Source organism: Dendrobates tinctorius, unplaced genomic scaffold, assembly GCF_039654945.1.
Source record: "Dendrobates tinctorius isolate UK_male_01 unplaced genomic scaffold, ASM3965494v1 ptg000063l, whole genome shotgun sequence".
Classification (NCBI taxonomy): Eukaryota; Metazoa; Chordata; class Amphibia; order Anura; family Dendrobatidae; genus Dendrobates; species Dendrobates tinctorius.
Genome location: NW_027361731.1, coordinates 15,502,841 through 15,519,784, shown reverse-complemented (window position 1 = coordinate 15,519,784; position 16,944 = coordinate 15,502,841). Strand labels below are relative to the sequence as shown.

Below are 16,944 nucleotides of genomic sequence, written 5' to 3'. Positions count from 1 at the left end.
TGTATTATTACACAGGATTTTATGATGTTACATCGTCTCATCTTCTCATTCAGGTCTCTACAATATCGGATCCTCTCAGTGAAGATCTTCCACATAAGAGAATTTTCCTGATTTACCCATCAAGGATGGATATGGACAGAGACCAGAAGGCGGAGAGGATATTACACCTCACCCTAGAGATCCTCTTCCAGCTTACTGGAGAGGTGAGAGATCCTGATGACGTCACATTACATCATTCTTATCTATGGGAATAACAGATGGACAGAACTGGAGAGGTGAGGACTCTGGAAATGTCTGTAGTGAGATTTATTGATGTGTCTCTCCATAACCAGGATTACACAGTAGTGAAGAAGACCTCTAGTGAGCGCTGTCAGGACCCTGTGTCTGAGGGATGGGGAAGACCCCTGAGCCCAATCACAGGGCCTCCACCTCACCTGATCCATGAGGACATCAATGACCACAAGATCCTAGAACTCGCCTACAAGATGATTGAGCTGCTAACTGGAGAGGTGACACTGCTGGGAATGCTGGAACATTATACAGTAACATTATGAAGGGATTGGGGGTATGACCATATCATTGTATGTGTCAGGTTCCTATAAGGTGTCAGGATGTCGCTGTCTATTTCTCCATGGAGGAGTGGGAGTTTTTAGAAGGACACAAAGATCTGTACAAGGACATCATGATGGAGGTTCCCCAGCCCCTCACATCACCAGGTAATAGACAGGACTAAATACACACGGCCTATAATTATCTGTATGTAAAGAATGAATTCAGTCCCTGTATATGTTTCCTCCAGATCTATCCAGTAACAGGGCAACACCAGAGAGATGTCCCCGTCCTCTTCTTCCACAGGACTGTAAACAAGAATATCCCAATGTTCCTCAGGATCATCAGGTAGATGGAGAGAAGGTGTCATGAGATCTCCTCTATGATGTGTAGACGGCTGTGAAGGTCTTGTGCTCAGTCTTGTTTTATCCACCAGTATTATATGTTTTATACTTGTGTAATGAGAGCGGTGGAGATGGCAGGATTAGAGCTGATCATAGATGCGACTTCTCCATCTGTCTGTGACTTTTACAATATTTGTTTCAGGGTGAAGATCTGACCCATATTAATACTACAGAGACATATGTGAGGGGTGATGAGCGGTGTAAAGAGGAGATTCCTACATATGACTACCCAGGTGAGTAGTAACCACTAAATACAGAGAAGTCACATATTCTTCTCGGTCACTGGCTGTGGCTGCTTTATCGGTTGTGCAGTCCGGCCATATCACTTTACTGTGATTGCTGTTTTTCCTCCAGACCACATTCTCCTCCACCCAAAATTGTTCAAATGATTTTGGGCATTTAAAGCCCTTTTCTGTAGAACTTACAACCTGGAAGATTCACCTACCCCCTGGGTTATCTGTGTGTAAATAATGAATTCAGTCCCTGTATGTGTTTCCTCCAGATCTATCCGGTAAGAGGACAACACCAGAGAGATGTCCCCATCCTCTTCTTCCACAGGACTGTAAACAAGAAGATCCCAATGTTCCGCAGGATCATCAGGTAGATGGAGAGAAGGTGTCATGAGATCTCCCCTATGATGTGTAGACGGCTGTGAAGGTCTTGTGCTCAGTCTTGTTTTATCCACCAGTATTATATGTTTTATACTTGTGTAATGGGAGCGGTGGAGATGACAGGATTAGAGCTGATCATAGATGCGACTTCTCCATCTGTCTGTGACTTTTACAATATTTGTTTCAGGGTGAAGATCTGACCCATATTAATACTACAGAGACATATGTGAGGGGTGAGGAGCAGTGTAAAGAGGAGATTCCTACATATGACTACCCAGGTGAGTAGTAACCACTAAATGTAGAGGAGTCACAGATTCTTCTCAGTCACCGGCTGTGGCTGCTTTATCAGTGGTGTAGTCCAACCGTATCACAATCGTGTAATCACCATTTTGTCTCTAGAACACAACATGCTCCTCCACCCAAAACTATTCAAATTGTTTTGGGCATTGAAAACCCTTTTCTATAGAACTTTGGTGATTCACCTACCCCCTGGGATTAGAAGACACTAACTTTTCTCCTTCGCCTCATTGGGGGACACGGGACTGTGGGTGTATGCTACTGACGCCAGGAGGCTGACACTAAGTGAAAAAAAAAAAGGTAGCCCCTACTCCGCAGTATACGCCCTCACACTGGATCTAAGCAAACCAGTTCATGCTTAGTGTCCGTAGGAATACAAAAATGGTGGGGGGAACAAGAGGCGCAATAGTGCCCTATCACTAGTGACACTAGAAGTATGAGCGGTATAATACAGTTCCACTCACCTATTCCAGTTGTGTAACCCACAACTGGCTTGAGAGCATATCACAGAATCAGCTGCTGTCCGTAGGAGGCACACATGTCTGATTTTCTCTGACATTTTCCTTTCTTTTTTTCCCCTATTTTTACCACAAAGACGAGACAGGGGCGACGGACCCTATTGAAAGGGGCTGATCTCCCCAAACCAACAACAGGCGAGCACGTGGAGTGTCGCCTCCACGTATCCTCTCCTGCGACGTAAGGAAACTATGCCGGACTCAGCCCTGACCACCCTAAGGTATAGAAATCCTAGGTTGTACAGAGGCATGGGGAGAGTCCGTGCGGCCCCCACTGCTTCACCAATGCAAGACTGCGGTGATGGAAGGAGGCGGACGGTCCCTCTCCTCATCCCACATAGGGAAAGTTGGAGTTAGGGTGCCTGCACCGTCCTTTACACAAGCCCCCCCCCCTCTAACCTGGCAAAGCAGTTAGCTGAATTGCTACATGCATGCGTCAAGGAGCTGGGAGGGCTCCTGCCGAAGCGTTCCCTGGGCGGTCCAGCCAGCGAGGGCCCGGTATCCTCACCCTCAGTGCTGGGCAGCATCTACAAGCACTGGCGCACATCGGCGCATGATATACTCGGCATAACACCGCCTCTGTGTCTTACGGCCGACGCCGGAACTTTACTCCCCGACCTCGGACTGTGCTAGGCCACGGCCGGATGTCCTGCCCCAGTCGCGGTTACTTCCGAGCCTGCCCCCACTCGTGTCCTCGGGCCAGCGCCGGAACTGTAGTCCCCGGCTTTGGCCTGGGCTATTTCGCAGCCGGATGTCCCGCCCCAGGCACACTATTTCCGGCGGGCCCGCTCATACTGCGCTGCACGGCACTAATTTTGAAACCGCAGCAGCTACAGTTCCTTCTGCAGCCTTCCAGGACGCTAGGGGCACAGGACCGGGGTACATGCTCACCCCGTCTCTTGCAGCACCACCTCTTCTCAAAGGCTGCACTAACCCTTTTGAGGCGTCACTCTGCTTATAAACGCTCTGGCAGCTGTAGGTCATACCAGCTAGCAGGTCCAGCATGTCTAGAAGGAACAAGACACATACGACATTATTTGTCTCATGTACCTCCTGTCGGTCCGCCTTTCCGCAGGCACAGAACAAACAATTATGCGAAACCTGTGATTCCGAACGTGCCCAGGAGCCCTCTCCTGCGACCGAGCCCAGTGTACCAAGCCCCCCTGAATGGGCTCTGGCTCTGTCAATCTAAGACCTTGCTAACGAGAGCAGTCGAATCCCTTTAAAGATGGGGACAATGGCTCTCCTGTTTTGGAGGGATCCTCCACCTCTCAGGAGCCTCCGGCCTGCAGGGGCTGCTCTCACTCCAGGCAGACGCGGGGAAAACGAACCCACGTGGCATCTCCCGGCTTGTCCAGTGCCTCAGCATCCATAAGCTCTGCCTCTCATTCACCTTCTCCAGTGTACGATAGTGAGCAAAACTCTGATTACGATTCGGATGGGCCCCTCAATTTGGATACACCTGGTTACCAGGAGACAGTTGACAGCTTCATTGAGGCCATCAACCAAACCCTGGAGATTGATGATGAATCCACCTTGGCCTCAGGCCACAATGTGTCATTCAAATGGGCCAAACGGACGCATAGGGTATTTAGAACTCACCCAGAGTTTGAGGACATAGTGCAATGGCACAGGCAGCAGCCAGACAAATGTTTCTTTGAACAGAAGGTGCTCGAAGCAAGATGCCCGTTTGCTCCCGATCTCCGTAAAAAGTGGGCAGAATCCCCGACGGTAGATCCAATCGTGTCGCGCTTGGCTTCTAAAACCCTGTTATCCTTACTTAACGGTTGTCCTATTAAAGACCCCACTAAGCGTCTCATAAAGAGTCTGGCTTGTTCGGTCTTTGAAGCATCAGGATCAGCCCTGTGTCTTTCTTTTGCAGCAACTTGAGTAGCTAAGGCCATGGCTTCCTGGTCAGAGTCTTTAAATAGAGCCCTGCAGCGTAGGGACCTACCATCAGAGGTAGTTGAGGTTCCAAATCAAATCGCTTTGGCCAGAGATTATTTAATTAATGCATCCTTGGACCGGCCAACTGCGCGGCGCTTGCTGCCACGAATGCGATCTCCATTAGGAGAGCTCTGTGGTTGACATCATGGCAAGCAGATTCAACTTCAAAGAAATCTATAACCTCTTTGCCTTATCAGAGCGGCTGATTATTCGGTGAGAGATTAGATCAGCTCATCTGACACTACAGGAGGGAAAAGCAAACATTCCGTCACCAGCTGCAGGCACGTTTTCGGTTCTTTCGCAACCCCGGGTGGACAGCAGCGGCCAATTCCGCCAGTTAAGGGCGACCCACTCGGGACAAAGATCGTCCAGTCTCATACAGAGCCAATCCATTGGGGAAGATCCAATCCCACCAGCGCAAATCCAAGAGATCTAGGGCCCACAGATTTTCAGCCAAATGACTCGAGGCATCTTCAGGTTGACACCAGTAGGCTAGGCAGCCGTCTGCTCTGGTTCCACCATATCTGGCTCAGATGCATGGGTGAGAGAGCTGGTTTCTTCTGGGTACAAGATAGAATTGGCCTTATCCGTCCTATTCCAGCACAGGATCACGTCCAATATGTAGTTAAAGACTTTCATTCAGGGGGTCTCCCACATGGTACCTCCGTATAAAGCTCCTATAGACGCCTGGGACCTTAACCTGGTCCTAAGCGTTCTGCAGGAATCTGTTTGAACCACTACAGGATGTCTCATTGACATACCTTTCCTGGAAAGTTGTTTTTCATGTTGCTATAACGTCAATTAGGCGGGTCTCGGAACGGTGTAAACATCCCCCCCAAAAAAGAAATTCATTAAACGCTGGTTTTTGTTCATTCTGTGTCCCAAAAATCGGAATAAAAAGTGATTAAAAAAAAAAAAAGTCACGTGCCTGAAAATGGTACCAATAAAAAATGTCAACTCGTCCCACAAAAATAAGACCTCACATGACTCTGTGGGCCAAAATATGGAAAAATTATAGCTCTCAATATGTGGTGATGCATAAACTATTTTTACAATAAAAAAGCGTCTTTTAGCGTGTGACAGCAGCAAAACATAAAAAAAGCCATAAATAGTAAATCAACCCCCCCGTATCACCTCTTTAGTTAGGGAAAATAATACTTTTTTAATTTTATCTCTCCATTTTCCCATTAGGGTTAGGGCTGAGACTAGGGTTAGGGGTGTGTTGGGGTTAGGGTTGAAGTTAGAATTGTGGGGGATTCCACTGTTTGGGCACATCAGGGGCTCTCCAAACGTGACATGGCATCGGATCTGAATTCCAGACAATTTTGCATTGAAAAAATCAAACTGCGCTCCTTCCATTCTGAGCTCTGCCATGCGCCAAAACAGTGGTTTCCCCCCACATGTCAGGTATCAGCGTACTCAGGACAAATTGCACAATAACTTTTGCATCCAACTTCTCCTGTTACCCTTGGTAAAATAAAAAAAAAATTGGACCTGAAATAATTTTTTTGTGAAAAAAAGTTAAATGTTCATTTTTTTTTTTTTTTACATTCAAAAAATTCCTGTGAAGCACCTGAAGGGTTAATAAACTTCTAGAATGTGGTTTTGAGCACCTTGAGGGGTGCAGTTTTTAGAATGGTGTCACTTTTGGGTATTTTCTATCATATAGACCCCTCAAAGTGACTTCAAATGTGATGTGGTCCCTAAAAAAAAAATGGTGTTGTAAAAATGAGAAATCGCTGGTCAAATTTTAACCCTTATAACTTCCTAACCAAAATTGTGCTGATGTAAAGTAAACATGTGGGAAATATTATGAAGTTTTTTTTTGTGTGCCATTATCTCTGGGCATAAAAATTCAAAGTTGGAAAAATTGTGAAAATTTTCTCCAAATTTCCGTTTTTTTTTTTTTTTTTTTCCACAAATGCAAGATATATGAATGAAATTTTACCACTAACATGAAGTACAATATGTCATGAGAAAACAATGTCAGAATCACCGGGATCCATGGAAGCGTTCCAGAGTTATGACCTTATAAAGGGACAGTGGTCAGAATTGTAAAAATTGGCCCGGTCATTAACATGCAAACCACCCTTGGGGGTAAAGGGGTTAAAATAGTAAATGGCTTAAAAAAACTACAGTGATGACAAAGAATGACCAGAAAAAATGGCACCGCAAAAGAACATGGTAAAGAAAAATACATACATGATAGATTGCAGATCAGGAAATGAGTAAGTGGTTGGTATACTCATTTGTTGCATAGTAGTTATGTGAGGATAATGGTATATAACCTCGGAGCAGCCACTAACTAAAGTCCTGATTTATGTATGTCAAAGAGAAATCCAAACAGCCTTGCAAAAGTCATAAATGGAGATGCAATAACAAAAAATGACCTGGATAATGCGATGTCACAATCCTCAATGCACGTTTCGTCTGGCGTGCCTTCTTCTGGGAGAGTATTTAGGGTGTATAAAAAGAGAAAATCCCGCGTTCCCAATGTATTATTACCCCTTTATAAATCACTGTTGAGGCCACATCTAGAATATGAGCTCCAGTTTTGGGCTCCACATCTTAAAAAGGATATTCAGAAGTTAGTCAGTTCAAAGGCGGCAACTAGATTATTACAAGGGATGGAAGGCCCCTCCTATGAGGAGAGGTTGGAAAATTTGGGCTTGTTTAGCTTAGAAAAAAGACAACTCAGAGGAGATCTCATTTACATGTACCGTTGAAACCAGAAGTTTCCATACACTATGTACAAATACACATCTGCATGTTTTTCTTAATATCTGACATGAAATCAGAATAAACCTTTCCCATAATTATTAATATTTGACAAATGCCAGAATGAGAGAAAATGTTTTAAGGCATTTTTATTACTTACTGCAATGTCAAAAGTTTCCATGCATTTCATTAGTATTTGGTACCATGGCCCTTAAACTGAATGACTTGGGTAAATCGTTTGGGATCTTCTTCCACAAGCTTCTCACAATAGCTGGCCGGAATTTAGGCCCATTTCTCCTGACAAAACTGGTGTAACTGATCCAGGTTTGTAGGTCGCTTGCTCGCACTGCCCTTTTCAGCTTTACCCGTAAATTTTCAATAGGATTGAGATCAGGGCTTTGTGATGGCCGCTCCAAAAGTTGTCTTTGTTATCCTGAAGCCACTTTGTTACCATTTTGGCAGTATGCTTCAGGTTATTGTCCATTTGGAAGACCCATTTTCGCACAAGCTTTAACTTCTTGGCTGATGTCTTGAGATGTTGCTTCAGTATTGCCACATAATCTTCTTTTCTCATGATGCCATCTATTTTGTGAAGTGCGCCAGTCCCTCCTGCAGCAAAACAACCCCACAACATGATGCTGCCACCCCCTTCTTTCACAGTATGGATGGTGTTCTTAGGCTTCCAAGCTTCTCCCTTTTTCCTCCAAACGTAACGATGGTCATTATGCCCAAAAGGTTCAATTTTAGTTTCATCAGACCACAGGACATGTCTCCAAAATTAAGGTCTTTGTTCCTGAGTGCATTTGCAAACATTAATCTGGCTTTTTTATGTTTCTTTTGGAGTAATGGCTTCTTCCTGGCTGAGTGGCCTTTCAGCCCATGTTGATACAGTACTCGTTTCACTGTGGATATTGACACAATCTTACCAGCTTCCTCCATAATCTTCACAAGGTCTTTTTGCTTTTATCCTTGGGTTGATATGCACATGTCGGACCAAAGCACGTTCATCTCTGGGACACAGAACCCATCTCCTTCCTGAGCGGTATGATGGCTGGACATTCTCATCTTGTTTGTACTTACATATTTTTTGTACAGATGAATGAGGCACCTTCAGGTATCTTGAAATTGTACCCAAGGATGAGCCAGCCTTGTGCAAGTCCACAATTCTCTTCCTGATATCTTGGTTGATTTCTTTAGACTTTCCCATTATGCTACACAAAGAAGCAGTGTGTTTCAGTTGTGCATTAAAATACATCCACAGGTGTCTGTAATTAACTCAGATGTTGCCAAATAAACCTATCAGGAGCTTCCAAACACATGACCTCCATCATATGGGCAGTCTGGAATTATTTAAAGGCATAATAATCTTAGTGTATGTAAACTTTTGAGTTTGCAGTAAGTAATAAAAATGCCTTAAACATTCTCTCTCTCATTATTTTGGCATTTGGCAAATATTAATAACTACGGCAATCCTAATTGACCTAAAACGTTTATTCTGATTTCAGGTCAGATATTGAGAAAAACATGCATATTTATTTATTTTTACTCATTTATATAGCACCATTAATTCCACAGTGCTTTACAGACATTATTGGCACTGTCCCCAATGGAGCTCACAATCTAAATTCCCTATCAGTATGTCTTTGGAATGTGGGAGGAAACCGGAGAACCCGGAGGAAACCCATGCAAACACGGGGAGAACATACAAACTCCTTGCAGATGTTGTCCTTGGTGGGACTTGAACCCAGGATGCCAGCGCTGTAAGGCTGCAGTGCTAACCACTGAGTCACTGTGCCGTGCATGTGTTATTTTATATACAGGGTGGGCTATTTATATGGATACACCTAAATAAAATTGGAATGGTTGGTGATATCAACTTCCTGTCTGTGGCACATTAGTATATGGGAGGGGGAAAACTTCAAGATGGGTGGTGACCATGGCGGCCATTTTGAAGTCAGCCATTTTGGATCCAACTTTATTTCTCTAGTCACCTGCCATGGCAGCATAGGGAGGTTGCCTCTTTGCCCTGATGGGGGACAGGAAACAGAGAAGTTAAAAGGCCCTCCCATCTCCCACTTGCCAGTGGCTTTCCTGTTCCCCCGTGGGGCACGGAGAGGTCTCCGTGTGCTGTAGTGGCCGGCGACTGCAGTACATTCCTTTTGACAGGCAATGCCTGTATTGCCGGGCAGCTGTGGTCGTGTTCTGCCTCCTCCATGCTGCTCCCGTCGTCCCCTCTTGCAGCGCCCTTGGGACTCCTCCTGGCTCCGTGAGGGTAAAGCAGGCCAGGGATCCCAACCGGGGGCCGCCCGTAACTTCCCGGTCTTTATCGCCCTCCGCGGCGCGTTGCTCGGCTTCCCGGAAGTGACATCATTGGAACGTGCACGTCACTTCTGGGACTTGCGTTCCATGCTGGAACGCATCTGCACTTCCGGCCTGCTTGCTGGGGGCTGAGCGGCACGCGGTACACGCGGAGAGCGTTCTTGCCTGCACATGGACCAAGAGAGGGGGCCGGGGCTGGCTGCCATAAAACCTGCCTGAAGTCGCCACAGAGATAAGACTGATATCCTACCAGTATGGAAGGCACTTCATGCCCTGCATCTGCAGAGCCCAGCGCTACCCCTGCTACAGTAAGTTGTATGCTGGGAGGGGGTCCTTGGGAGGAATAGTCTTTAGGGGGTTCCTTCTGATACTACTCTCCCTCTCTTTTTAGGGAGACAAGTCTACCCCCAGAGCTACTAACAGAAATGTGCTATCTGTAACATAAAGCTACCCTCTCTATGAGACAAGAAGCTCTGCCAAACATGTATTGATAAAGTAGTTGGAGCAGAACAATCTTCCCTAATGGAAGAAATTCGCTCTCTGGTCAAACATGAGGTTCAGTCCTCCTTGGCAGCTTTTACTCCTCCACCCCACCACCTCCCTCTCCAGGGAAAAAGAGGAAAATACAAATTGAGGACTCAGTCTAAATCGGACCATTCCTGTCATGAACTCATTTTCTGCTCCACCAGCTGAGTTCCCCTTCCGTTCTCCCTCTGGTGGTGACAAGAGGTAGTGCGGTTGGTTTAAGTGGTAGTGATCTGCCACCTGATGAGGAAGATAACGATTGGATCTCTGGAGTATCAGACTGGATATAAGACAGCCGACGCCCTATCCGGGTGCTGGTGATTCAGTCTGCTTCTCAGGTCCTGGACTTCAGCTCTCTTCCAGTCTTCTCAAGTTAAGTTTGTTTTTTGCTATTGTTCACACTTGCGCTTGTTGGTCAATTCAGTTTTTTGTGTAATCAGCCTGCACCTGCTGGGGCTATACTGAAATTCCACTCCTATTAATCAGTATTTGCCAATCTGCTTTTTGTCCCTTATTAGATTGGCCTCTTTTTTGCTCTGTCTCAGAATATTTCAGAGTGCTGATATAGGTTTAGAAGTCTAGTGACTTCAGGGTTAATTTTGCTATCAGAAGTGTTGGACAATATTTTTGTAGGTTTTTTTGGCAGATTGCAGACAGTGTCTTTCCTTTTCTGTCCTTTTTAGTTAGCCGGGCCCCATCGTTTGCTCAGCCTATTTTCCTGCCTTTGTTTGTATTTTCATCTTGTTTCACCGTCAATACATGTGGGGGGCTGTCTTTCCTTTGGGGTCTGCTCTGGGGCAGTTAGTTTTCCTCTTTTCCTGCTTTAGGCTTGTGTAGTTCTCCGGTTGTGATGAGGCGTCTAGGACCAACGTAGGAACACTCCACGACTGCTGCTAGTTGTGCAGTTAAGATCAGGGATCTGCAATCTGCATAGTTACCAACTTCTCTGGTTTTCTGAGACTTAGCTTGTTTTTTTTTTTTCCTCCTCGGTTTCCCATTCATAACACATTCCTATGCATTATCCTTTGGTAAATGGGAAGAACCGGCATCACCTAAGGCCGCAGAAACAAGGAAATACCTTTTTTTTTCCCTTCACCCATGACAGCACCACATGAGAGAGGGATCCGCCCCGCCAGGACAGGAACCTACTGAAACATAAGGGGCGGCACCTCTCCCCCGCTTCAGTTGGGTTCCTGTCCTGGAAAGGAATCCCTCTGACAGCGGCGGTGCCTGTCAGGATGAAAGACCCAGGGCCGTCCCGGCGTGTAGAGTCCGCAGGGCTGTCTTACCTGCGATGCCGGCCGTCGGCAGCTGGTAGCGCAGTCCCTGGGTTTTTGCCTGATTCGGGCCCCGGGTTCGTGCGGGCACGTCCTGATAACCTCCCTTCGGAGGTTCCTCCACGTGCCGCCCTCCCCCTGCGCGCGCCCGTCCTTCGCCTGCATGCAGGGGAAGCCGGGGGCGGAGACCGGCGTCTGACGTCAGCGGCGCAGAGGATTCTGGGAGCGCGACCGCTGACGTCATCAGGACGCGACGGTCATGGCGCCGGGCGCGGCGCCGGCCAGGCGGCTGGCAGTCGCGGGGGGGAGGGGTAATGAGGGGCTCACTCACCGATAAAAGAGGGAGCAGAAGCGGCTGCAGGGGTGACAATGGCGTCTCAGGAGGATCGCTCACCGTCCCCATTGTCTCTGCCCCCATCGCAAGCTTCTGGTCGCAAGAGCCGCTCGAGCGGCAAAAGCAGCAGCCGTCCAAGTCACCGATCGAGGGATTCCTCGAGGTCAAAAGAGCGCAGAGCGCATGCTCCTTCGCAGCCTCAGAGCCCGGTACCGGTCTTTCCTGGGTGGTGAGTGATCTCCGTGAAAGTTAGACAACATTATAATAGGCCTTCCTATGTCTTTTTTTTTTTTTTTTTTTTTCTCTCCTTCCCTTTACTTAGAGAGGCAAAAAAGCTATAAGTAAAAAGAACAACAGAGAATGTGCAATATGCCGCAGCCCTTTAGCGAAAGATTGCCAAAAGGACTTATGTGTCAGCTGTATCCAGCGGACTATGGCTGAAGAGGTGCCGAGCCTGGCAACAAACCTCAGATCCATAATAAAATCTGAGGTACAGGGCTCGCTTAAAAAATTATTAAAAAAGAAGAGCAAGAGTAGGAAAGCCTCCCCGAGTTCCTCGTCAGGCTCCTCTTCTTCAGAGTATCAAGTGGAGCACAGGTCATCTTCATCCTCAGACAGTGATACGGGGGGCAGACCTTGCTTTCCAGTAGAAGATACGGACGCTCTCCTTAAAGCCATCAGGTCCACTATGGGCCTGCAGGAGGAGAAGATAGAGAGATCGCTGGAGGATGTAATGTTTGGCGGCCTGCAAGAAATGAAGAAGCGTACCTTTCCGGTCAATGACAAGGTTCAGGCCCTAATCGAGAGAGAGTGGAAGAAACCAGAGAGGTCAGGTAGCCTTCCCTCCTCTTCAAAGCGAAGATACCCCTTTGAGGCTAAGGACACGGACGTCTGGGACAAAGTCCCAAAGATTGACGCGGCAGTGTCTAGGTCTTCTAAGAAGTCGGCCCTGCCCCTGGAGGATTCAGGGGTTTTGAGAGACCCCTTGGATAAAAAAGCGGACTCATACCTAAGGCACACTTGGGAGGCAGCGGCAGGGGGTCTGAAACCAGCAATAGCCGGAACCTGTACAGCCCGGTCATTAATGGTCTGGTTGCAACAACTTGAAGAAAAATTAGTCTCCAAAGTACCAAGAGAAAAAATATTAGGAGAAATGTACCTGCTACACGGAGCTGCCGCCTTCTTGGCTGACACCTCTGCCGACTCAATGAGGTTAACGGCAAGAGCAGCGGGGCTATCGAACGCCGCAAGACGGGCGTTATGGCTCAAAGGCTGCCCTGGGGACATTCAATCTAAAGCAAAATTATGCTCGTTACCATGTGATGGGCAGTTCCTGTTTGGAAAAAACCTGGATGACATCCTGGAGAAAGCCGGTGATAAAAAGAAGGGCTTCCCCAGATTCATGGGTGATCAAAGAAGACCGCCCTTTCGGAGGGGAAGGTTCAATCGAGGCCGTCCCCCGGGAGAGCGAAAAAGGTGGGACGACAAGAGGAAAAAAGAACCAGGGTTCATGTTTGGGGGAACTTCCTCAACCGCCAAAAAATCCCCGCAATGACACCAGCCCTCCTGTGGGGGGAAGATTGAGGTTCTTTTCCCAAGAATGGGAGAAAATATCGGCCAACAATTGGATTCTGAACATTATAAAGAATGGCCTAAAAATCCCCTTCTTCCAGCATCCAAGAGCTTCATTTGTGGTAACCCCCATCAGGAAGGAACCAGGAGAGCAGTTAGCCATAGAGACAGAAATCTTAGGACTGTTGGAGAAACGAGTTCTGATAGAGGTCCCAAAAGATCAAGAGAGAAGGGGGTTCTATTCTCCCCTCTTCCTAATAAAAAAACCCGATCTTTCCTTCAGAACAATAATAAATCTCAGGCGCCTCAATCAATGGATCATGAACCAAACATTCAAAATGGAATCAGTGACTTCGGCCATAAAGCTGTTACACCACAACTGCTTCATGGCCGTAATAGATTTGAAGGATGCCTATTACCATATCCCGATGCACCAAGAATACCAGAAATACCTGAGGGTAGCCCTATACATCCAGGGCGACCTCAGGCATTTTCAATTTACAGCTCTTCCGTTCGGCATCTCCATAGCGCCAAGGATTTTTACAAAAGTAATAGCAGAGATGACAGCTTTCCTTCGAATCCACAATGTGATTATGGTGCCTTACTTGGACGATTTTCTGGTCATTGGCAATTCAGAACATCACTGCGCACATCAGGTAGACAAGATAACAGAGACCCTGCAAAAACTGGGTTGGATGGTAAACTTAAAAAAATCAAAACTTCAACCCCTAAGGAAACAAACATTTCTAGGTTTCGTCTTGGACTCCAACCGACAAGTTTGTCTCTTGCCAGAGAAAAAACTAGAGAAGGTGAGAGAAATGACTCTTACGGCAATACAGCATCCTCACATGACCCTAAGAAGGGCAATGTCCCTGTTGGGCACGCTAACAGCCTGTATCCCGGCGGTCAACTGGGCACAGTTTCATACCCGACAACTGCAGGTGGAAATCTTGTCAGCCCAGAAATGATTAAAAGGGTATTTAGAAGGGAAGCTGGAACTTTCCGAAAGGGGGAAAAACTCTCTCACTTGGTGGCTAGACGGCACAAATTTAGCAGGGGGGACTTTGTGGCACAGGCCCGTGTCCGATGTAATATTGACAGACGCAAGCTCCTCGGGATGGGGGGCACACCTGAGAGAACATATAGCCCAAGGGTCCTGGAGTCACATAGAGCAGAAGGCTTCCTCCAACTTAAGAGAGTTGAGAGCGATAAACAGAGCCCTAGATACATTCATTCCCATGTTACAGGGCCAAAACGTCCGAATTATGTCAGACAACAGGGTGGCAGTGGCGTATGTCAACCACCAGGGAGGGACAAGGTCAAACTCCCTAATGGACGAAGCCAAAAGAATCTTCCTCAAGGCAGAACAACATCTAACCTCCCTGAAGGCCCTACATATCAAAGGGACAGAAAATGTTCAAGCCGACTTTCTAAGCCGCAACAAGTTAAAACAGGGAGAGTGGGCCTTAAATCGGGTAATATTCCAGAGGATAGTACAGTTATGGGGGCAGCCGGTAATCGACCTCTTTGCCACCAAAAGCAACCGGCAAGTAAAGAGGTTCTGCTCATTGAACCCAGGGGAAAACCCGTGGGCAGTAGATGCTCTACAAATCCCGTGGTCGTTCAAACTGGGCTATGCCTTTCCCCCAGTAGCGTTAATCCCGGCAGTGATAAAAAAGATAAGAGATGAGCAAGCCAGAGTAATCCTCATAGCCCCGTTCTGGCCAAAAAGGCCGTGGTTTTCACTACTACAAATGATGTCTCTCTCGGACTCGTGGGTACTGCCAGAAATTCCAGATTTATTAGCTCAGGGGCCGATATTCCACAAACAAGTCAAGGGGCTCCATCTGACGGCGTGGAATTTGAGAGGGCACTTTTGAGAGATAAAGGGTTTTCCCCGGGATTGGTGACTACTCTAATGAAAAGTACAAAACCAATAACAACCAACATATATGGCAGGACGTGGAAGAAATTCCTACAATTCCTGGGAAAACCGTTAGGTCAAGAACCTCCAATCGAGTCCATCTTGGAGTTCTTGCAGGCAGGCCTAGAGCTAGGCCTGGCGGTAAATACCCTCAAAGTACAGGTTTCAGCGCTGGGGGCATTATACAATTGCAATATAGCGGCAAACAGATGGGTAGCCAGGTTTATAAAATCTTGCCACAGATCTAGGCCAATTTCCTTACCGAAAATAGCTCCATGGGATCTAAATCTGGTACTGGAATCCCTTACGAAGGAGCCATTTGAACCCATACAGCAGATTTCAACTAAAAATCTCACCCTAAAAACCATCATTCTTGTAGCTCTAACGTCGGCACGTAGGGTTAGTGACTTGCAGGCCCTTTCAGTCAACCCGCCATATACACAGATATACCAGGATAGGGTGGTTATGAGAACAGACCCTGCTTACTTGCCGAAAGTAGTAACTAACTTTCACCGAAACCAAGAAATTGTCCTCCCTTCCTTTTGCGAGAATCCGAAAAACCCAGGGGAGGAAAAGTTTCATAGCCTAGACGTTAAAAGAGCCTTAGTAGAGTATATGTCTATAACCAGCCAGTGGAGGAGGTCCCAGTCCCTATTTGTAGCCTTCCAGGGTGCTAGGAAAGGTTATGGAGTGTCAAAGGGGACTATTGCCCGATGGATTAGGGAGGCCATTAGTGTAGCCTATTCAGTTAGTGGCGTCCCGGTTTCTGACGGCATCAAGGCTCATTCCACCAGAGCCGTGGCGACCTCCTGGGCTGAGAAAGCAGAGGTATCAATAGAGCAAATTTGTAAGGCCGCTACCTGGGCCTCACCCTCAACTTTCTTTAGACACTATAGACTAAATCTATCCTCCTCGGCTGACTTGACCTTTGGTAGAAGGGTGCTGCAAGCGGTGGTCCCTCCATAAGGTGTTCGAAGTCTCCAGAATCTCTCATGTGGTGCTGTCATGGGTGAAGGGAAAACCACCGTGGTTACTTACCGGTAGCCGGTTTTTCCAGAACCCATGACAGCACCCGTATATTTCCCCCCCTTTTCACCGTTTGGGTGTGCACAATAGTCGGGTGTTTTTGTGTGATGTGGTGTTGGATAAATATGTAACTAACCGGGAAGTCCTCTCAAATGCTCTGTAATCCAACTGAAGCGGGGGAGAGGTGCCGCCCCTTATGTTTCAGTAGGTTCCTGTCCTGGCGGGGCGGATCCCTCTCTCATGTGGTGCTGTCATGGGTTCCGGAAAAACCGGCTACCGGTAAGTAACCATGGTGGTTTGTTTTTTTTTTCCCCTCTGATCATATAGAGGAGCTGGAGTCTGCTCTATGCAGCACTATGGGGTTGGAAGAGGAGTAAGTACCTCAGTCCATACAGAACCAAATGTTTGGTGGGCTGAAAACAGGGAAACGCATACGGTTTCCAGTACATGGTAATATCCTTGACATTATTTCACAGAAGTGGGAACTGCCAGAACTCTCTTGGTCCAATTAGAGAGAGTGCTCTTTGCCACCTTTTTCCCTTTATTCTGACTGGACTGATGGATAAACAGGTTCTGATCAATTCTCCAAGAGCTGGTTTGCTCTAAGTAATGTAAAGCGATGTGCTGGACGTCGATAGTGTGGAATTTCTCCTAATTTAGGTTTGCTGGATTTTGGGAAAAGAATGGGAGGACAATTTCTTGGGAACGGTGGAAATCAAAGACTACTTTCGGGAGGAAATGGGGCTACCAGGATAGTTAGGATTTGATCCTCTCAGATTTTCCGTAGAACTTTCGCTAGTATTGGAATTGGTGGGAACGCATAAGCTAAGCAAAAGTCCTATTTTTGGGCCAAGGCGTCAACTCCCCTGGAATTGGTAAAGTAGGCCTTGACCTGTGCGTTTTTTCATGACTCAAACAGATCTATC

General features: G+C 47.0%; 1 protein-coding gene across 5 annotated transcripts in view; it reads left to right on the top strand.

Moving 5' to 3' along the window:
• The window catches only part of LOC141094313 (gastrula zinc finger protein XlCGF66.1-like), a 62,420-nt gene that overhangs the window by 29,806 nt on the left and 15,670 nt on the right, over positions 1-16,944 (top strand). For 4 of the 5 annotated variants that reach the window (XM_073580152.1, XM_073580149.1, XM_073580150.1 and 1 more), the window contains exons 2-8: positions 54-203; positions 333-509; positions 593-716; positions 800-897; positions 1,096-1,186; positions 1,456-1,553; positions 1,752-1,842. In XM_073580152.1, the coding sequence (XP_073436253.1) occupies positions 54-203; positions 333-509; positions 593-716; positions 800-897; positions 1,096-1,186; positions 1,456-1,553; positions 1,752-1,842 (829 nt within the window). The remainder of the gene's footprint in view (positions 1-53; positions 204-332; positions 510-592; positions 717-799; positions 898-1,095; positions 1,187-1,455; positions 1,554-1,751; positions 1,843-16,944) is intronic. The other variant, XM_073580153.1, reaches the window with a different exon arrangement.